The sequence below is a fragment of the Oncorhynchus masou genome, chromosome 7, assembly GCF_036934945.1.
Source record: "Oncorhynchus masou masou isolate Uvic2021 chromosome 7, UVic_Omas_1.1, whole genome shotgun sequence".
NCBI classification, from domain to species: domain Eukaryota; kingdom Metazoa; phylum Chordata; class Actinopteri; order Salmoniformes; family Salmonidae; genus Oncorhynchus; species Oncorhynchus masou.
Window position 1 is genome coordinate 5,803,898 of NC_088218.1, and position 23,397 is coordinate 5,827,294.

At 47.3% G+C, this 23,397-nt stretch overlaps 1 protein-coding gene across 1 annotated transcript in view; it reads right to left on the reverse strand.

The window, feature by feature from the left end:
- LOC135542929 (dystrophin-like) overlaps window positions 1–23,397 on the reverse strand; it is a gene marked incomplete at its 5' end in the record, with an annotated part of 841,859 nt that overhangs the window by 808,907 nt on the left and 9,555 nt on the right. The window contains 13 exon segments of the mRNA XM_064970064.1: window positions 2,599–2,769; window positions 3,046–3,201; window positions 6,169–6,183; window positions 6,186–6,299; window positions 6,301–6,354; window positions 7,019–7,129; window positions 11,159–11,188; window positions 11,190–11,320; window positions 16,441–16,606; window positions 18,021–18,155; window positions 19,351–19,533; window positions 21,555–21,725; window positions 21,843–21,998. Coding sequence (XP_064826136.1) covers window positions 2,599–2,769; window positions 3,046–3,201; window positions 6,169–6,183; window positions 6,186–6,299; window positions 6,301–6,354; window positions 7,019–7,129; window positions 11,159–11,188; window positions 11,190–11,320; window positions 16,441–16,606; window positions 18,021–18,155; window positions 19,351–19,533; window positions 21,555–21,725; window positions 21,843–21,998 — 1,593 coding nt within the window.

The window sequence follows — 23,397 nt, forward strand, 5'->3', positions numbered from 1 at the left end:
ACTAACCTGGAGGACAGAGGGACCCTATATAAGACACTAACCTGGAGGACAGAGGGACCCTATATAAGACACTAACCTGGAGGACAGAGGGACCCTATATAAGACACTAACCTGGAGGACAGAGGGACCCTATATAAGACACTAACCTGGAGGACACTAACCTGGAGGACAGAGGGACCCTATATAAGACACTAACCTGGAGGACAGAGGGACCCTATATAAGACACTAACCTGGAGGACAGAGGGACCCTATATAAGACACTAACCTGGAGGACAGAGGGACCCTATATAAGACACTAACCTGGAGGACAGAGGGACCCTATATAAGACACTAACCTGGAGGACAGAGGGACCCTATATAAGACACTAACCTGGAGGACAGAGGGACCCTATATAAGACACTAACCTGGAGGACAGAGGGACCCTATATAAGACACTAACCTGGAGGACAGAGGGACCCTATATAAGACACTAACCTGGAGGACAGAGGGACCCTATATAAGACACTAACCTGGAGGACAGAGGGACCCTATATAAGACACTAACCTGGAGGACAGAGGGACCCTATATAAGACACTAACCTGGAGGACAGAGGGACCCTATATAAGACACTAACCTGGAGGACAGAGGGACCCTATATAAGACACTAACCTGGAGGACAGAGGGACCCTATATAAGACACTAACCTGGAGGACAGAGGGACCCTATATAAGACACTAACCTGGAGGACAGAGGGACCCTATATAAGACACTAACCTGGAGGACAGAGGGACCCTATATAAGACACTAACCTGGAGGACAGAGGGACCCTATATAAGACACTAACCTGGAGGACAGAGGGACCCTATATAAGACACTAACCTGGAGGACAGAGGGACCCTATATAAGACACTAACCTGGAGGACAGAGGGACCCTATATAAGACACTAACCTGGAGGACAGAGGGACCCTATATAAGACACTAACCTGGAGGACAGAGGGACCCTATATAAGACACTAACCTGGAGGACAGAGGGACCCTATATAAGACACTAACCTGGAGGACAGAGGGACCCTATATAAGACACTAACCTGGAGGACAGAGGGACCCTATATAAGACACTAACCTGGAGGACAGAGGGACCCTATATAAGACACTAACCTGGAGGACAGAGGGACCCTATATAAGACACTAACCTGGAGGACAGAGGGACCCTATATAAGACACTAACCTGGAGGACAGAGGGACCCTATATAAGACACTAACCTGGAGGACAGAGGGACCCTATATAAGACACTAACCTGGAGGACAGAGGGACCCTATATAAGACACTAACCAGAGGGACCCTATATAAGACACTAACCTGAAGGACAGAGGGACCCTATATAAGATACTAACCTGGAGGACAGAGGGACCCTATATAAGACACTAACCTGGAGGACAGAGGGACCCTATGGACACTAACCTGGAGGACAGAGGGATGGTTTGTTTACATTGTCTGGGCAGGTTAATCAGGGAAAGAAAACAGATTGAGTCAAATCATTTTATTTTCAAGAGTGGAATCCAATCAGAGCCTATGGACGACCAGGAACCTGGTCTAGAGTAGACTATATAGAGCACAGAGCCCATGGTCCTGGACTAAAGTAGTGCACTATACAGTGAACAGATCCCTATGGTCCTGGTCTAAAGTAGTGCATCTATACCAGACAAGAGCCCTTTGTTTACTACAGCGATCTATAGGTCCCATCTGGTCTAAAGTGTGTGTCACTATAATGGCAACCTATTCCTTTAACATGGGGACCCTGGTCTAAAGTAGTGCACTATATAGGGAACAGAGCCCTATGGTCCTGGTCTAAAGTAGTGCACTATATAGGGAACAGAGCCCTATGGTCCTGGTCTAAAGTAGTGCACTATATAGGGAACAGAGCCCTATGGTCCTGGTCTAAAGGAGTGCACTATATAGGGAACAGAGCCCTATGGTCCTGGTCTAAAGGAGTGCACTATATAGGGAACAGAGCCCTATGGTCCTGGTCTAAAGTAGTGCACTATATAGGGAACAGAGCCCTATGGTCCTGGTCTAAAGCAGAGGATGTGTCCATAGAAAGCCCTCAGCAGCAGAGAGAGAATAGATTCAGAGCAGCTGTACTGTGACAGCCCTCTGACCTCCTTCCCCACTGAGATAACCACTGACATCACACCACTTACACACCACTTATACACCACCTCACTGGAGCTGGGAAATGACCAAACACAGGTGGAAATCAGTAAACGTGTGTTTGTGTGTGTGTGTGTGTGTCCCTACATGTGTGTGTGTGTCCCTACGTGTGTGTGTGTCTCTACGTGTGTGTGTGTGTGTGTGTCTCTACGTGTGTGTGTGTGTGTGTGTGTCTACGTGTGTGTGTGTGTGTGTGTGTGTGTGTGTGTGTGTGTGTGTGTCCCTACGTGTGTGTGTGTGTCCCTACGTGTGTGTGTGTCCCTACGTGTGTGTGTGTGTCTCTACGTGTGTGTGTGTGTCCCTACGTGTGTGTGTGTATCTTCTGGTCTGTGTGTGTGTGTGTGTGTGTCTCTACGTGTGTGTGTGTATCTTCTGGTCTGTGTGTTTGTGTTTGTCCTCCTACCTTGGCCCAGTCCAGCTCAGCCTCTAGATCACTGGGCATCCCCTCCACAGCCGACCTCCTAGTCAGCTCAGCGTCCGTAGCAGCTAGCCACTCTGTCAGGCTGTTCAACTCCTTACGCAGTTTCCTGGACAACTTCAGACTCTTCTCTAGTTCCTGTTTTCCCTCCGTCACCTGACAGACACAAACACACATCTCACAGATACCCGTCAATCACTTCTAATGTAATCAACTTCATCTAATCAATCACTCTGAATTCAATTCAATTATTTTACATTCAAATAAACTTGATTTATTCCCCGACTTAAAAATGGCCCCACCCCAAAACAAAACTAATACACACCAAACTCCATCTCCCAGAATCCTGTGTGGACAGTTAAACCAATCATTGGCTCTGTATGAGAGGCAGTGGATTTAGGTGGAGGCGTGCTATTGGCTGATGCCACTGACCTGCGCGCCCAGTTGATTGTAGAGCAGCTTGAGGGCAGTGAGTCTGTCGTCCAGCTCTTTAGGCTTCTCCGTCTGCTGTCTCTGAACGATCTGTCTTCCGGTCTTTATCACAGTCTCTATCTCCAACTTCACCTCACTCAGACTCTTATACAACTTCTGTATAGGAGGGAAGGAGAGGGGGAGGAGAGGGAGGAGGGATGGGAGTAAGGAGAGCGATGGAAGGAGGAGAGAGCGTGAGAGAGAGGGGAGGAGAGAGAGGAAAAGAGGAGAGGGAAATAGCAGAGAGCAAGAGAGGGAAGGAGGAGAGAGAGAGGGAGGGAGAGGAAGGGAGGAGAGAGAGAGAGGGGGAGGAGAGGAGGAGAGGGAAATAGCAGAGAGCGAGAGAGGGAAGGAGGAGAGAGAGAGGGGAGGAGAGAGAGAGAGGGAAAGAGGAGAGAGAGAGAGAGGAAGGAGGAGGAGAGAGAGAGAGAGAGAGAGGGAAGGAGAGAGAGAGAGAGAGGAAGGAAGGAGGAGAGAGAGAGAGAGAGAGAGGGAGGGAGAGAGAGAGAGGAAAGAGGAGAGGGAGAGGGAGAGGGGAGAGAGGGAGGAGAGGAAAGGGGAAGGAGGAGAGAGAGAGAGAGAGGGAAGGAGGAGAGGAGATAGGGAAGGAGAGAGACAGAGAGGGAAGGAGGAGAGAGAGAGGGGAGGAGAGAGAGAGGGAAGGAGGAGAGAGAGAGGGAAGGAGGAGAGAGGGAGAGGGAAGGAGGAGAGAGACAGGGAGAGGGAAGGAGGAGAGAGAAAAGAGAGGGAAGGAGGAGAGAGAGAGGGAGAGGGAAGGAGGAGAGAGAGAGGGAAGGAGGAGAGAGACAGGGAAAGAGGAGAGAGGGAAGGAGGAGAGAGACAGGGAAGGAGGAGAGAGAGAGGGGAGGAGGAGAGAGAGGCACACTGTTAATAACACAATATTAAATCAGTCATGCACAGTTCTTGATCAATAAAGGAGACTCCGCTGTAAAGAAACAACTCATATGAAAACAACATGAATTCAACTGTAATGAAATGTTTGGGGACCGTCGAAGAACCCTATTGGACCTTTTTTCTAAGAGTGTAAAACAATCCATAGAAGACAACAACTAGAATGTGAATCTGTGAGGCTAGAAATCTGAAACGAGCCCAGCCCCAGCAGGACTAGCAGGACTAGCAGCTACCAGCAGCTACCAGCAGGACTAGCAGGACTAACAGGTACCAGCAGGACTAGCAGGACTAACAGGACTAGCAGGACTAACAGGTACCAGCAGGACTAACAGGTACCAGCAGGACTAGCAGGACCAGCAGGACTAGCAGGACCAGCAGGACTAGCAGGACTAACAGGTACCAGCAGGACTAACAGGACCAGCAGGACTACCAGCAGGACTAACAGGTACCAGCAGGACTAGCAGGACTAGCAGGACTAGCAGGTACCAGCAGGACTAGCAGGTACCAGCAGGACTAGCAGGACTAACAGGTACCAGCAGGACTAGCAGGACCAGCAGGACTAGCAGGTACCAGCAGGACCAGCAGGACTAACAGGTACTAGCAGGACTAGCAGGACTAACAGGTACCAGCAGGACTAGCAGGACCAGCAGGACTGACATCACCAGCAGGACATCACCACTAACAGGTACCAGGTGGACTAGCAGGACTAACAGGTACCAGCAGGACTAGCAGGACTAACAGGTTACCAGCAGGACATTAGCAGGTCCAGCAGGACTGCACCACTCCAGGTACCAGCAGGACTAGCAGGACTAACACCAGCCCAGCAGGACTAACATCCCAGCAGGACCAGCTCACTAGCAGGACTAGCTAACAGGTACCAGCAGGACTAACAGATACCAGCAGGACCAGCAGGAAGAGCAGAACTTCAGGACACCAGGTACCAGCAGGACTTCTTCTAACAGGGGCAGGAGGAAGATTATAGCAGGACTATGCAGGACTAGCAGGTATAGCAGGACTAGCAGGTACCAGCAGGACTAGCAGGTACCAGCAGGACTAGCAGGACTAGCAGGTACCAGCAGGAAGGGTAGATTAGCAGGATATAGGACAAGGTAGGTATAGCAGGACTAGCAGGTACCAGCAGGACTTAAAGGTACAAGCAGGTACCAGCATATATGCAGAAGGTACCAGCAGGATATATTAGTACCAGCAGGTATATAGCAGACTAAAGGTAAAGGACTAGCAGGACTATAGGTGCAGAAGGTAGCAGGTATATTAGTATACTATATATACCGGCATACTAGCAGGAACTAGAGGTACCAGCAGGATATATATGCAGGAATGAGCAGGTACCAGGAGGATATGCAGAAGGGTAGAGGAATATTAGGTATAGCAGGAACTATGCAGGTACCAGCAGGAAGTATATATATAGCAGGTATATATACTAGCAGGAACCAGCAGGACTATAGGAATATGCAGAAGGTGTACCAGCATTATACAAGCAGGTATAGCAGAAGGTAGAGTATATATTAGTAGGAACTAGCAGGTACCAGCAGGACTAGCAGTATATAGCAGGTACCAGCAGGATATATGACAGAAGGTACCAGCATATATTAGTAGGTATAGCAGGACTAGCAGGTACCAGCAGGACTAGCAGGAACTATAGGTACCAGCAGGACGAGCATATATAGGATGCAGCAGGTACCGGCAGGATATATTATTATATATATATATGCTACCAGCAGGATAGCAGGTACCAGCAGGAAAAGTCTAAGGACTAGCAGGAACTATGCATACCAGCAGGACTGTGTGAATGAGCAGGTACCAGGAGGACTAGCAGGAACTAGCAGGTACCAGCAGGAACTAGCAGGTACCAGCAGGACGAGCAGGAACTAGCAGGTACCAGCAGGACTAGCAGGAACTAGCAGGTACCAGCAGGAACTAGCAGGTACCAGCAGGACTAGCAGGAACTAGCAGGTGACATCCCTACTCAGCAGGTGACATCACTACAACGGCAGGTGACATCACCACTCGGCAGGTGGCATCACTACTCGGCAGGTGACATCACTACTCGGCAGGTGACATCACTTACCTGTATCAGGTGGATCATGGGCACATATACCCAGAGGTGTTTTCTCCCTGCAGTATGTGATTGATTACTGATTGATTACCCACCATGCATTGTTCCATTCACTCTGTCTGATCTGCACCACGTCAATCAGTTCCACGCTGCGTATGTCCAACACCCCCAGCTGTGCCTTCACATCCCAGAGAACTCTCTCACACTCTGAGAGGCGCAGGTCGACAGTTCACAGGCTTCTGGAAGAGCCTGAACTTCACATGCACCTCCTGGAGTTTCTTCTACAGGGGCAGAAGGAAGATTATATATATATGCAGAAGGTAGAGTATATATTAGTATATATATATATGCAGAAGGTAGAGTATATATTAGTATATATATATATATATATATATATATATGCAGAAGGTAGAGTATATATTAGTATATATATATATATATATGCTTTGTGTGATATCGACAAGTCTAAAAACGTGACACTATGGATTTATTTGTGGACTGTGTGAAGATGCTGAGGTGTCCCCTGTGTATGTGTGTGTGTCCCCTGTGTGTGTGAGAGTGTGTGTGAGAGAGAGAGAGAGAAAGTGTTCTAGTCCCCCGTGAGAGCTCTGTCCCATGTGTTCTGTCTGTCTGTGTGTGTCTGTCTGTGTGTGTGTTCTACCTGTATGTGTTCTGGGCTGCTACCCTGTGTGTGTACTCTGTCCCCTGTGTGTGTGTGTGTCCCCCGTGTTCTGTGTCTGTCCCCGTGTTCTGTGTCTGTCCCCCGTGTTCTACTGTGTCCCCTGTGTGTGTACTCTGTCCCCTGTGGATCTGGGTCCCCCTCTGTGTGTTCTACTCTGTCCCCCGTGTTCTGCTCTGTCCCATGTGTTGTGTGTCCCCTGTGTTCTGTGTGTCCCCTGTGTGTGTGTGTGTGTGTGTGTGTGTGTGTGTGTGTGTGTGTGTTACCTGTATCAGGTGGATCTGGGCTCTACTCTCTCTGACTGTGTCTCTCTCTGTATTCTTCTTCTTCATGTCTGCCAGAGTTGCCTCGTGACCATTCAGCTCTGTCTGGATCTTCTGTTAAAAACATACACAGACAATCAGAACACACACACACACACACACACACACACACACACACACACACACACACACATACTCAAATACACACTCATTCCCATGCACCTCCATCCCTCTACCACATGGGGGAGGACAACCTCAAGGTTTGAGGAGAATTAAAGAGAGAAAATAAAACAGAGAGAAACTCCACCAGTCTCATCTATTCTCTACTCGGTCCCCTGTGTTCTACTCTGTCCCCTATGTTCTACTCTGTCCCCTGTGTTCTACTCTGTCCCCTGTGTTCTGCTCTGTCCCCTGTGTTCTACTCTGTCCCCTGTGTTCTGCTCTGTCCCCCGTGTTCTACTCTGTCCCCCATGTTCTGCTCTGTCCCCTGTGTTCTACTCTGTCCCCTGTGTTCTACTCTGTCCCCTGTGTTCTGCTCTGTCCCCTGTGTTCTACTCTGTCCCCTGTGTTCTACTCTGTCCCCTGTGTTCTACTCTGTCCCCTGTGTTCTACTCTGTCCCCTGTGTTCTGTTCTGTCCCCTGTGTTCTGTTCTGTCCCCTGTGTTCTGTTCTGCCCCCCATGTTCTGCTCTGTCCCCCATGTTCTGCTCTGTACCCTGTGTTCTGCTCTGTCCCCCATGTTCAGCTCTCTGGTATGTTTCCCCTGAGGTTCAGCTGTCCCATGTGTTCTGTGTCTGAAGGGATCCCCTGTGTTCTGCATCTCCCCAGTCTGTTCTGACTCTGTCCCCCATGTGAGAAACATCTCCCCAGTTCTGAATTAGACTTGTGTTCTGCTCTGTCCCCTGTGTTCTGAGCTCTGAAACATCTCCCAGTCTGTTAGACTTGTTCCCTGTGTCTCTCAGTCTGAATTAGACTGTGTTGAGAAATGCTCCACAGTCCCCCGTGTTGGAGCTGGAGAAACATCTCCACAGTCTGAATTAGACTTGTGTTAGACTAGCTGGAGAAACATCTCCACAGTCTGTTAGACTTGGACCCGGAGAAACATCTCCACAGTCTGAATTAGACTTGGACTGGAGAAACATCTCCACAGTCTGAATTAGACTTGGACTGGAGAAACATCTCCACAGTCTGAATTAGACTTGGAGCTGGAGAAACATCTCCACAGTCTGAATTAGACTTGGAGCTGGAGAAACATCTCCACAGTCTGAATTAGACTTGGAGCTGGAGAAACATCTCCACAGTCTGAATTAGACTTGGAGCTGGAGAAACATCTCCACAGTCTGAATTAGACTTGGAGCTGGAGAAACATCTCCACAGTCTGAATTAGACTTGGACCTGGAGAAACATCTCCACAGTCTGAATTAGACTTGGAGCTGGAGAAACATCTCCACAGTCTGAATTAGACTTGGAGCTGGAGAAACATCTCCACAGTCTGAATTAGACTTGGAGCTGGAGAAACATCTCCACAGTCTGAATTAGACTTGGAGCTGGAGAAACATCTCCACAGTCTGAATTAGACTTGGACCTGGAGAAACATCTCCACAGTCTGAATTAGACTTGGAGCTGGAGAAACATCTCCACAGTCTGAATTAGACTTGGAGCTGGAGAAACATCTCCACAGTCTGAATTAGACTTGGAGCTGGAGAAACATCTCCACAGTCTGAATTAGACTTGGACCTGGAGAAACATCTCCACAGTCTGAATTAGACTTGGACCTGGAGAAACATCTCCACAGTCTGAATTAGACTTGGAGCTGGAGAAACATCTCCACAGTCTGAATTAGACTTGGAGCTGGAGAAACATCTCCACAGTCTGAATTAGACTTGGAGCTGGAGAAACATCTCCACAGTCTGAATTAGACTTGGAGCTGGAGAAACATCTCCACAGTCTGAATTAGACTTGGAGCTGGAGAAACATCTCCACAGTCTGAATTAGACTTGGAGCTGGAGAAACATCTCCACAGTCTGAATTAGACTTGGAGCTGGAGAAACATCTCCACAGTCTGAATTAGACTTGGACCTGGAGAAACATCTCCACAGTCTGAATTAGACTTGGAGCTGGAGAAACATCTCCACAGTCTGAATTAGACTTGGAGCTGGAGAAACATTTCCACAGTTTGAATTAGACTTGGAGCTGGTCAGTGAACCGGTTTCAATAAAGGAGATCATTCAGGGCAGAGACAGTAGCTAGATGACTAAAGAAGACAATGGCTGGAGGGAGAATGTCCATTGAGATACTAATAGTTCTACTGGCACACACACCACTCCAACACACACACACACCACTCCAACACACACACACACCACCACTCCAACACACACACACACCACTCCAACACACACACACACTCCAACACACACAACACACACACACACACAACACACACACACCACTCCAACACACACACACCACTCCAACACACACACACACACACACACCACTCCAACACACACACACCACTCCAACACACACACACACCACTCCAACACACACACACACCACTCCAACACACACACACACACACACCACTCCAACACACACACACACCACTCCAACACACACACACACACTCCAACACACACACACAACACACACACACCACTCCAACACACACACACCACTCCAACACACACACACACCACTCCAACACACCAACACACACACACACACACTCCAACACACACACACACCACTCCAACACACACACACCACCACTCCAACACACACACACACCACTCCAACACACACACACACTCCAACACACACACACAACACACACACACCACCACTCCAACACACACACACACTCCAACACACACACACACACTCCAACACACACACACACACACCACTCCAACACACACACACACCACTCCAACACACACACACCACTCCACACACACACACACACAACACACACACACACCACTCCACACACACACACACCACTCAACACACACACACACCACTCCAACACACACACACACTCCAACACACACACACCACTCCAACACACACACACACACCACTCCAACACACACACACACCACTCCAACAACACACACACACACACACTCCAACACACACACACACACACACACACACCACTCCAACACACACACCACTCCAACACACACACACACCACTCCAACACACACACACACACCACTCCAACACACACACACACCACTCCAACACACACACACACACACAACACACACACACACACACACACACACCACTCCAACACACACACACACACCACACACACACACACACACACACCACTCCAACACACACACACACACCACTCCAACACACACACACACACACCACTCCAACACACACACACACCACTCCAACACACACACACACACACTCCAACACACACACACACACACCACTCCAACACACACACACCACTCCAACACACACACACACACCACTCCAACACACACACACACACCACTCCAACACACACACACACCACTCCACACACACACACACACACTCAACACACACACACACACACACACACACACACACACACACACCACTCAACACACACACACACACCACTCCAACACACACACACACCACTCCAACACACACACACACACACTCCACACACACACACACACACACACACTCCAACACACACACACACCACTCCAACACACACACGTCCAACACACACACACACACCACTCCAACAACACACACACACCACTCCAACACACACACACACTCCAACACACACACACACCACACTCCAACACACACACACACACTCCAACACAACACACACACCACTCCAACACACACACACACCACTCCAACACACACACACACCACTCCAACACACACACACACAACACACACACACACTCCAACACACACACACACCACTCCAACACACACACACACACACACACACACACACACACACACACACACACACACACACACACACACACACACACACACACACACACACACACACACACACACACACACACACACACACACACACACCCTCCAACAACCACCCCCTCTCCACAAACACCCTCCCAATCCCCCTAACCTGTGCCTCCTGTGGAATCTGTGCTGCACACGATGTGGTCAGCGATGTAGGCAGACAGGTGGCACACGGTGGCGTCCAGAGAGTCATTGATGAGACGCAGCGTCTTGTCATTCTCCTGGGCCCACTGCACACTCCACTCCAGCTGCTGCTGCCGACAACCGCCTGAGAAACACACAGAGACACACAGAGACACAATTAGCAAAAAAACATAAGTGAAAGCTAAATTTAAGAGCAAAACAGGCAAACACACACACACACACACACACACACACACACACACACACACACACACACACACACACACACACACACACACACACACACACACACACACACACACACACACACACACCCTCTTGAAGGATGGACTCATCAAACCAGTTCTGAAGGAGATGTAAACACACGTTGCTCCTCTCCTCACACACACACAACTAACACAAACCTTTCACTGCTTGTGCTTCACACTGATGATGTCATCATTATCCCTCCCAATCTCTCCTGTGTGTGTGTGTCTGTGTGTGTCTGTGTGTGTCAACACAGGTGAGACAGGTCTCTAATCCCAGGGGCTAACAGTCTATGTCCTAGTCCACTGATCCACACTAAACTATTACCTACCACCACTAATAAACTACTACCTACCACCACTACTAAACTACTACCTACCACCACTACTAAACTACTACCTACCACCACTACTAAACTACTACCTACCACCACTACTAAACTACTACCTACCACCACTACTAAACTACTACCTACCACCACTACTAAACTACTACCTACCACCACTACTAAACTACTACCTACCACCACTACTAAACTACTACCTACCACCACTAATAAACTACTACCTACCACCACTACTAAACTACTACCTACCACCACTACTAAACTACTACCTACCACCACTACTAAACTACTACCTACCACCACTAATAAACTACTACCTACCACCACTAATAAACTACTACCTACCACCACTACTAAACTACTACCTACTACCACTAATAAACTACCATCTACCACCACTAATAAACTACTACCTACCACCACTACTAAACTACTACCTACCACCACTAATAAACTACCATCTACCACCACTAATTAACTACTCCCTAACATCACTAATAAACTACTACCTACCACCACTAATAAACTACCATCTACCACCACTAATAAACTACTACCTACCACCACTAATAAACTACTACCTACCACCACTAATAAACTACCACCTACCACCACTAATTAACTACTCCCTACCACCACTAATAAACTACTACCTACCATCACTAATAAACTACTACCTACCACCACTAATAAACTACTACCTACCACCACTAATAAACTACTACCTACCACCACTAATAAACTACTACCTACCACCACTACTAAACTACTACCTACCACCACTAATAAACTACTACCTACCACCACTAATAAACTACTACCTACCACCACTACTAAACTACTACCTACCACCACTACTAAACTACTACCTACCACCACTAATAAACTACTACCTACCACCACTAATAAACTATTACCTACCACCACTAATAAACTACTACCTACCATCACTAATAAACTACTACCTACCACCACTAATAAACTACTACCTACCACCACTAATAAACTACTACATACCACCGCTAATAAACTACTACCTACCACCACTAATAAACTACTACCTACCACCACTAATAAACTACTACCTACCATCACTAATAAACTACTACCTACCACCACTAATAAACTACTACCTACCACCGCTAATAAACTACTACCTACCACCACTAATAAACTACTACCTACCACCGCTAATAAACTACTACCTACCATCACTAATAAACTACTACCTACCACCACTAATAAACTACTACCTACCACACTAATAAACTACTACCTACCACCACTAATAAACTGACTAGGTACCACCACTAATAAACTACTACCTACCACTTTCTGTCATAAACTCTCTGCCTGTCTGTCGGTAATAAACTGTCTGCCCCACTAATAAACTGTCTGCCCTCCACCACTTTCTTTCTTCTCTGTCACCATCAACTACTCACAAACACTCACCACAATGACACTACTACCTACCCTTTGTAGATCACAACTATACAGGAAGAGGATTCTCCTAATAATCACTACTACCTACAGGAAGAGGATTCTCCTACTACCTCACAACTACTACAGGAAGAGGACTCTCCTTTATAGATCACAACTATACAGGAAGAGGAAACTACTAGATACAACTAATACAGGAACCACTCCACATTCACTAATAAACACACACAACCATTCTCCTTTATAGATCAAACTACTACAGGAAGAGGATTCTCCATTATAATCAAACTACTACCTACCACCACTCTCCTTTACCTACCATCACTAATAAACTGGAAGGTAGGATTCTCCTTTATAGATCACAACTATACAGGAAGAGGATTCTCCTTTATAGATCACAACTATACAGGAAGAGGATTCTCCTTTGTAGATCACAACTATACAGGAAGAGGATTCTCCTTTGATCACAACTATACAGGAAGTTCTCCCTAGATCACAACTATACAGGAAGAGGATTCTCCTTTCTGTCACAACTATCATAAGAGGATTCTCACAAACAACTATACAGGAAGAGGATTCTCCTTTATAGATCACAACTATACAGGAAGAGGATTCTCCTTTATAGATCACAACTATACAGGAAGAGGATTCTCCTTTATAGATCACAACTATACAGGAAGAGGATTCTCCTTTATAGATCACAACTATACAGGAAGAGGATTCTCCTTTATAGATCACAACTATACAGGAAGAGGATTCTCCTTTATAGATCACAACTATACAGGAAGAGGATTCTCCTTTATAGATCACAACTATACAGGAAGAGGATTCTCCTTTATAGATCACAACTATACAGGAAGAGGATTCTCCTTTATAGATCACAACTATACAGGAAGAGGATTCTCCTTTAAAGATCACAACTATACAGGAAGAGGATTCTCCTTTATAGATCACAACTATACAGGAAGAGGATTCTCCTTTATAGATCACAACTATACAGGAAGAGGATTCTCCTTTATAGATCACAACTATACAGGAAGAGGATTCTCCTTTAAAGATCACAACTATACAGGAAGAGGATTCTCCTTTATAGATCACAACTATACAGGAAGAGGATTCTCCTTTAAGATCACAACTATACAGGAAGAGGATTCTCCTTTATAGATCACAACTATACAGGAAGAGGATTCTCCTTTAAAGATCACAACTATACAGGAAGAGGATTCTCCTTTATAGATCACAACTATACAGGAAGAGGATTCTCCTTTATAGATCACAACTATACAGGAAGAGGATTCTCCTTTATAGATCACAACTATACAGGAAGAGGATTCTCCTTTATAGATCACAACTATACAGGAAGAGGATTCTCCTTTATAGATCACAACTATACAGGAAGAGGATTCTCCTTTATAGATCACAACTATACAGGAAGAGGATTCTCCTTTATAGATCACAACTATACAGGAAGAGGATTCTCCTTTATAGATCACAACTATACAGGAAGAGGATTCTCCTTTATAGATCACAACTATACAGGAAGAGGATTCTCCTTTATAGATCACAACTATACAGGAAGAGGATTCTCCTTTGTAGATCACAACTATACAGGAAGAGGATTCTCCTTTATAGATCACAACTATACAGGAAGAGGATTCTCCTTTAAAGATCACAACTATACAGGAAGAGGATTCTCCTTTAAAGATCATTATAGATCCACAACTATACAGGAAGAGGATTCTCCTTTGTAGATCACAACTATACAGGAAGAGGATTCTCCTTTATAGATCACAACTATACAGGAAGAGGATTCTCCTTTATAGATCACAACTATACAGGAAGAGGATTCTCCTTTATAGATCACAACTATACAGGAAGAGGATTCTCCGAACTTCATGACCCCAGTAAGTGTCAGTCTACACAGACAGACTAACAGACACTGATACTGGCACAATGGAGAAAGGCTTAAGAGCTATGCATTAATCAGTTATTTCATAGAGGATCACATGACTGCAGAATGAATACAGGGATTGTCATAGCCTTATTGTGTTGTGTGTGTGTGTGCGCGTGTTCCTGTGAGTGCTTATGACTAATTGTCAGTATGTAAGAATCTGACAGAGAAGTAGGTCTTTATCTCAGATGTCAGCCAGGCCTATATCTCTATCCCTCCTCACCCTCTCTTTACAGATGTAGGGTCTTCATTTGAGGCCGTTTGCTACAGCAGGAAAATAATCCTGCAGCAACGGGAAATTTGAATTATTATGTGGATAATAATTAACGGTCATTTCTTTGTAGGGGTTAATACCTTTAGTGTTAGGGAAAATCAAGTCTCACATTTTAGAGTGTAAATTACACACTTCAGAAGCCGTTTTAAACCTTGAATACACTACACGCTTGTATTTTCTACCTTGCAGGAAACTTCTCAGCAACAAAAGAGTGATCGAATTAGGATCCTACATCTGTATGTGTGTATGTTTAACACAGAGAAGACCTCACCCTCTGCATGAGTTCATCCCAGCGTGTGTTGAAGGCCTCAGCCTCTCTGTATGTGTGTATGTTTAACACAGAGAAGACCTCACCCTCTGCATGAGTTCATCCCAGCGTGTGTTGAAGGCCTCAGCCTCTCTGTATGTGTGTATGTTTAACACAGAGAAGACCTCACCCTCTGCATGAGTTCATCCCAGCGTGTGTTGAAGGCCTCAGCCTCTCTGTATGTGTGTATGTTTAACACAGAGAAGACCTCACCCTCTGCATGAGTTCATCCCAGGCCTCAGCCTCTCTGTATGTGTGTATGTTTAACATGAGTTCATCCCAACGTGTGTTGAAGGCCTCAGCCTCTCTGTATGTGTGTATGTTTAACACAGAGAAGACCTCACCCTCTGCATGAGTTCATCCCAAGGCGTGTGTTGAAGGCCTCAGCATGAGTTCTCTGTGTTGAAGGCCTGTATGTGTGTATGTTTAACACAGAGAAGACCTCACCCTCTGCATGAGTTCATCCCAGCGTGTGTTGAAGGCCTCAGCCTCTCTGTATGTGTGTATGTTTAACACAGAGAAGACCTCACCCTCTGCATGAGTTCATCCCAGCGTGTGTTGAAGGCCTCAGCCTCTCTGTATGTGTGTATGTTTAACACAGAGAAGACCTCACCCTCTGCATGAGTTCATCCCAGCGTGTGTTGAAGGCCTCAGCCTCTCTGTATGTGTGTATGTTTAACACAGAGAAGACCTCACCCTCTGCATGAGGTCATCCCAGCGTGTGTTGAAGGCCTCTAGTTTGTGCTGGATCAGTTGATCCAGAACTCCTCCGTCCATCAGGGTCTGCGACAGCTCTCTGATCTGGTTCCTCCCATCTTCAGGGTGACGCAGCAATGTGTCCAGGGCCTGGACACACACACACACACACACACACACACACACACACACACACACACACACACACACACACACACACACACACACACACACACACACTTTAGTTTTTATTTTAGGCCAATCAGTGTCCAGTATATTCACCCTCCCTCTGTCTGGGCTGTACCTGGTATCACTAATACAGAGATAGATATGACTGACTCTGGGCCGTACCTGGTATCACTAAGACAGAGATAGGTATCACTAAGACAGAGATAGATATGACTGACTCTGGGTATCACTAAGACAGAGATATGATATCCCACTGACTCTGGGCCGTACCTGGTATCACTAAGACAGAGATAGATATGACTGACTCTGGGCCGTACCTGGTATCACTAAGACAGAGATAGATATGACTGACTCTGGTCCGTACCTGGTATCACTAAGACAGAGATAGATATGACTGACTCTGGTCCGTACCTGGTATCACTAAGACAGAGACAGAGATAGATATGACTCTGGTCCGTACCTGGTATCACTAAGACAGAGATAGATATCACTGACTCTGGGCCGTACCTGGTATCACTAAGACAGAGATAGATATCACTGACTCTGGGGGTACCTGGTATCACTAAGACAGAGATAGATATGACTGACTCTGGTCCGTACCTGGTATCACTAAGACAGAGATAGATATGACTGACTCTGGGCCGTACCTGGTATCACTAAGACAGAGATAGATATCACTGACTCTGGGCCATACCTGGTATCACTAAGACAGAGATAGATATGACTGACTCTGGTCCGTACCTGGTATCACTAAGACAGAGATAGATATGACTGACTCTGGGCCGTACCTGGTATCACTAAGACAGAGATAGATATCACTGACTGACCTCTAAGACAGAGATAGATATCACTGACTCTGGTACCTGGTATCACTAAGACAGAGATAGATATCACTGACTCTGGTCCGTACCTGGTATCACTAAGACAGAGATAGATATCACTGACTCTGGGCCGTACCTGGTATCACTAAGACAGAGATAGATATCACTGACTCTGGTCCGTACCTGGTATCACTAAGACAGAGATAGATATCACTGACTCTGGGCCGTACCTGGTATCACTAAGACAGAGATAGATATAACTGACTCTGGGCCGTACCTGGTATCACTAAGACAGAGATAGATATGACTGACTCTGGTCCGTACCTGGTATCACTAAGACAGAGATAGATATCACTCAGGACAAATCTTGGGGAAAACAGTTGTTCCTCTTTCGGGTTTTGACATGAACCATGACCATGTAGCTGCTGCCATTATTGGTCAATAGCTGCAGAAGGCTGATGAATGGAGGCCCCCAGGAACGACATAACGACAGAGAGAGTGTGGTGAACCCCTAGGAGTGGGTCTGTAAGTTGTCAAAGGTCAAAGGTGCTCACATCAAGGGCCTCACAGAGCTCCTCTGCTCCCCCCGGGATGCTGTCTGTCTCGTCTAGCTTCTGCTCCAGCTGGTCCAGCCAGCCGTTCTCCTGCTCCAGGTAGGACAGCAGCTCACACCAACACGCCCACACCTCCTACAGACCAGGGGTCAGAGAGAGAGAGAGGGTCAAACAGAAAGACAGAAAGGAGAGAGAGTGTGAGAGAGAAAAGGTTTGTGTGTGTGTGATAGAGGGTGAAATGTGTCCTGTGAAAGTAGATGAAAACAGATAAGAGAGATACAAAGACTCGTTGATATTCTGTTATGTGTCATCTACAGATTGTACTATGTGTTTGTAATACCAGGAACATTGATTTTGTGAGGTGAGAGCTCCACAAAGGGGAGGATTAGAGGGGTAAGAGGGAGTGAAGTGTGTGTGTGTGTGTGTGTGTGTGTGTGTGTGTGTGTGTGTCTGCCTGTGCTCATGCCTGCGTGTGTGTGCTGTACTGTCCAGTATTTGTCAGATATCTGTCCAGTATCTGTCCAGTATTTGTCCAGTATCTGTATCTGTCCAGTATCTGTCCAGTATCTGTCCAGTATCTGTCCAGTATCTGTCCAGTATTTGTCCTGTATCTGTCCGGTATCTGTCCAGTATCTGTCCAGTATCTGTCCAGTATCTGTCCAGTATTTGTCCAGTATCTGTCCGGTATCTGTCCAGTATCTGTCCAGTATTTGTCTGGTATCTGTCCAGTATCTGTCCAGTATCTGTCCAGTATCTGTCCAGTATTTGTCCAGTATCTGTCCAGTATTTGTCCAGTATTTGTCCAGTATCTGTCCAGTATCTGTCCAGTATTTGTCTGGTATCTGTCCAGTATCTGTCTGGTATCTGTCCAGTATTTGTCTGGTATCTGTCCAGTATTTGTCTGGTATCTGTCCAGTATCTGTCCAGTATTTGTCCGGTATCTGTCCAGTATTTGTCCAGTATCTGTCCAGTATTTGTCTGGTATCTGTCTGGTATCTGTCTGGTATCTGTCCGGTATCTGTCTGGTATCTGTCCAGTATCTGTCCAGTATCTGTCCAGTATTTGTCCGGTATCTGTTCAGTATCTGTCCAGTATTTTTCTGGTATCTGTCCAGTATCTGTCCAGTATCTGTCCAGTATCTGTCCAGTATCTGTCCAGTATCTGTCCAGTATCTGTCCGGTATCTGTCCAGTATCTGTCCAGTATCTGTCCGGTATCTGTCCGGTATCTGTCCGGTATCTGTCCGGTATCTGTCCAGTATCTGTCCAGTATCTGTCCAGTATCTGTCCAGTATCTGTCCGTATCTGTCCAGTATCTGTCCGGGATCGTACCTCCAGGGTTTTACACTTGCCGTCCAGGCGGCTGCAGAGTCTCTGGTAGTTAGCCGTCAGCACGACCAGCTCTGCCTTGAGGGCATCGTGGGCGGCCGGAGGGGCTTTGGAGATGAAACTGTTCACAGAGTCAGTCAGCAGCTTCACCTTCAGCTCTTTAGAGTGGACCTCCTCTTGACCCTTCTACAGAGAGAACAGAGAGATGGAGAGAGATTAAGAAAGAGGGGGAGAGAGGAGGGAGGGAGAGACAGAAAGAGATAAAGAGAGAAGAGGAGAGAGGGGAAGGGAGGAGGGAGGGAGACAGATAGAGATAAAGAGAGAAGAGGAGGAGGTAGTTAGAGACAGAAAGAGAGAAGAGGAGAGAGGAGGAGGTAATTAGAGACAGAAAGAAAGAAGAGGAGAGAGGGGGAGGGAGGAGGGAGTGAGAGACAGATAGAGACCTTTGTGAGTGCAATGTTTACTGTTAATTTTTATTGTTTATTTCACATCTGTTTATGATCTATTTCTCTTGCTTTGGCATTGTAAACATTTGTTTCCCATGTCAATAAAGCCCTTAAGTTGAATTGAATTAAAGAGAGGGAGGAGAGAGGGAGAAGTGAGACAAAACATGTGAGGGGACAAGAGGAGAGAGAGGGTAGGAGAGGGGGGAGAGAGAGAGGGGGATTGAGAGAACGGAGATAAAAAGAGATTAAGTGATACAGAGAGCGCAGAGATAGAGAAAGAAAGAAAGGCAGGAGGGAGAGAGAGAGAGATGAAGAGATGCTTATCTTATTGCTCTTTGTTTTAGAAATGCATGACTGCCAACAAAAGTTATTGAGCTTGAATTAAAGAGGATAAAGAGAGGGAGAATGAGGGGGAGAGAGGGAGATGATCAAAGGGAGGGAGGGAGGGAGGGAAGGGGGGAGGGAGGGAGGTGAACAAAGGGAGGGAGGGAGATGAACAAAGGGAGGGAGGGGAGGGGGGAGGGAGGGAGGGAGGGAGGGAGGGAGGGAAGGGGGGGGAGGAGGGAGGGAGGTGAACAAAGGGAGGGAGGGAGGGAACAAAGGGGAGGGAAGGGAGGGAGGGAGAGGGGGAGGGAGGGAGACAGGAGGTGAACAAATGGAGGGAGGGAGGGAGAGATGAACAAAGGGAGGGAGGGAACAAAGGGGAGGGGAGGGGGAGATGAACAAAGGGAGGGAGGGAGGGAGGGAGGGGAGGGAGGGAGGAACAAAGGGAGGGAGGTGAAGGGAAGGGAACAAAGGAGGGGGAGATGAACAAAGGGAGGGAGGGAGGGAACAAAGGGAGGGAGGGAGGGAACAAAGGAGGGGGAGGGAGATGAACAAAGGAGGGAGGGAGGAGATGAACAAAGGGAGGAACAAAGGGAGGGAGGAGGGAGGGAGGGAGGGAACAAAGGGAGGGAGGGCTCTGAGGGACCCTGCCTCACACAGGAGGAATCCAGGCACTTGTCATCTCCCGTCTGGATTACTGCAACTCGGGAGGCCTGATTAAACCCCTACAACTCATCCAGAACGAGGGGTGTTCAACCTTCCCAAGTTCTCTCACGTCACCCCGCTCCTCCGCTCTCTCCACTGGCTTCCAGTTGAGATGAACAAGACCATGGTGCTTGCCTACGGAGCTGTGAGGGAGGCACCGCAGTATGAAGGCTCTGATCAGGCCCTACACCCAAGCAAGGGCACTCGTTCAGGGCCTGCTCGCCTCCCTACCATTGAGGAGGGAGTTCCGCTCAGCCCAGTCAAAACTGTTCGCTGCTCTGGGTGGAACAAACTCCCTCACGACGCCAGGACTTGGAGTCAATCACCACCTCCGGAGACACCTGGGGGAGGGAATGAACAAATTTAGGAGGTTCCACTGATGTCAGAAGGTGGAGTAAGTCGCTCTGGATGAACTAAATGACTTAAATGGGAGGGAGGGAGGTGGAAAGAACAAAGGGAGGGAGGGAGATGAACAAGGGGAGGAGAGGGAGGGAGATGAACAAAGGGAGGGGGAGGGAGGGAGGGAGGGAGGGGGAGGGAGGGAGGGAGGGAGGGGAGGGAGATGAACAAAGGGAGGGAGGGAGGGTGTTGGGAGGCAGGTCAGTGCTTAGATTAGGGTCCGAGTATGGTTTGGATGAGAGCCCAGGGTTGGCTATAGGGAAGTTTGACCATATAGGGAAGTTTGACCCCCCCCCCCCCACACACACTCCCTCCTCCCAACACACACCCTACCTTGAGTTCCTCCACAGCCTTGCGTAGCTCCTCAGGGGTCTGGTAAGTGAAGTCTCTCTCCAGATAGTCCTCCTCAGCCTGAGTGATCCACTCCTGCATCTCAGCCATCTCCTTCCTCAGGCTCATGGTCTTGTCCAGACCCCCCTTCAGAGCAGACTTCTTAGCATAGGCCTGGAGACACACACACACACCATGAATACACACACAATAACAACAGATGATGTGTCAGGACAGGGATGGAATCAATGCTTGGGTGGGTACGGTGTGTGTGTGTGTGTGTGTGTGTACCTGTTTGCAGATTATCTCCCACATAGCGTTCAGCTCATCGAGCTCCTTCTGCAGTTGGATGGCGAATGCTGGCTCCGCCTCTGTCTTCAGAGACACGCCCACCTCATTGATGCCGTTCAGACTGGGTTGGATGGTGTGGATGTCATTCACCAGGGCCTAGCCAATCCCAACAGAGACACAGGGGATATGACTAATAGAAATGGATGTGTGACAGAGAGATCACTTGTACTGTTTTACTGGGCTGTATGCTCTATGGTTCATTTACTGGGCTGTATGCCCTAGGGTTCATTTACTGGGCTGTATACCCTATGGTTCATTTACTGGGCTGTATACCCTATGGTTCATTTACTGGGCTGTATACCCTATGGTTCATTTACTGGGCTGTATACCCTATGGTTCATTTACTGGGCTGTATACCCTATGGTTCATTTACTGGGCTGTATACCCTATGGTTCATTTACTGGGCTGTATACCCTATGGTTCATTTACTGGGCTGTATACCCTAGGGTTCATTTACTGGGCTGTATGCCCTATGGCTCATTTACTGGGCTGTATACCCTATGGCTCATTTACTGGGCTGTATGCTCTAGGGTTCATTTACTGGGCTGTATACCCTATGGTTCATTTACTGGGCTCATTTACTGGGCTGTATACCCTATGGTTCATTTACTGGGCTGTATGGTTCATTTACTGGGCCCCTATGGTTCATTTACTGGGCTGTATACCCTATGGTTCATTTACTGGGCTGTATGCCCTATGGCTCATTTACTGGGCTGTATGCTCTAGGGTTGATTTACTGTATGCCCTATGGCTCATTTACTGGGCTGTATGCCCTATGGTTCATTTACTGGGCTGTATGCCCTATGGTTCATTTACTGGGCTGTATGCCCTATGGTTCATTTACTGGGCTGTATGCCCTATGGTTCATTTACTGGGCTGTATGCCCTAGGGTTCATTTACTGGGCTGTATGCCCTATGGTTCATTTACTGGGCTGTATGCTCTATGGCTCATTTACTGGGCTGTATGCCCTAGGGTTCATTTACTGGGCTGTATGCCCTAGGGTTCATTTACTGGGCTGTATGCCCTATGGTTCATTTACTGGGCTGTATACCCTATGGTTCATTTACTGGGCTGTATGCCCTATGGTTCATTTACTGGGCTGTATGCCCTACTGGGCTCATTTACTGGGCTGTATGGGCTCATTTACTGGGCTGTATGCTCTATGGTTCATTTACTGGGCTGTATGGGCTCCATATGGCTCATTTACTGGGCTGTCTATGTCTCATTTATGGGCTCATTTACTGGGCTGTATGCCCTATGGTTCATTTACTGGGCTGTATGCCCTATGGTTCATTTACTGGGCTGTATGGTTCATTTACTGGGCTGTATACCCTATGGTTCATTTACTGGGCTGACGTTTAGAGGTCACAATTCCTCTGCTAAAAATATGGTTGCCAGGTGAGAGAAGGTGAATGACAGGTTGCCAGGTGACGTTTAGAGGTCACAATTCCTCTGAAAAATAGAAGGTGAGAGAAGGTGAATGACAGGTTGCCA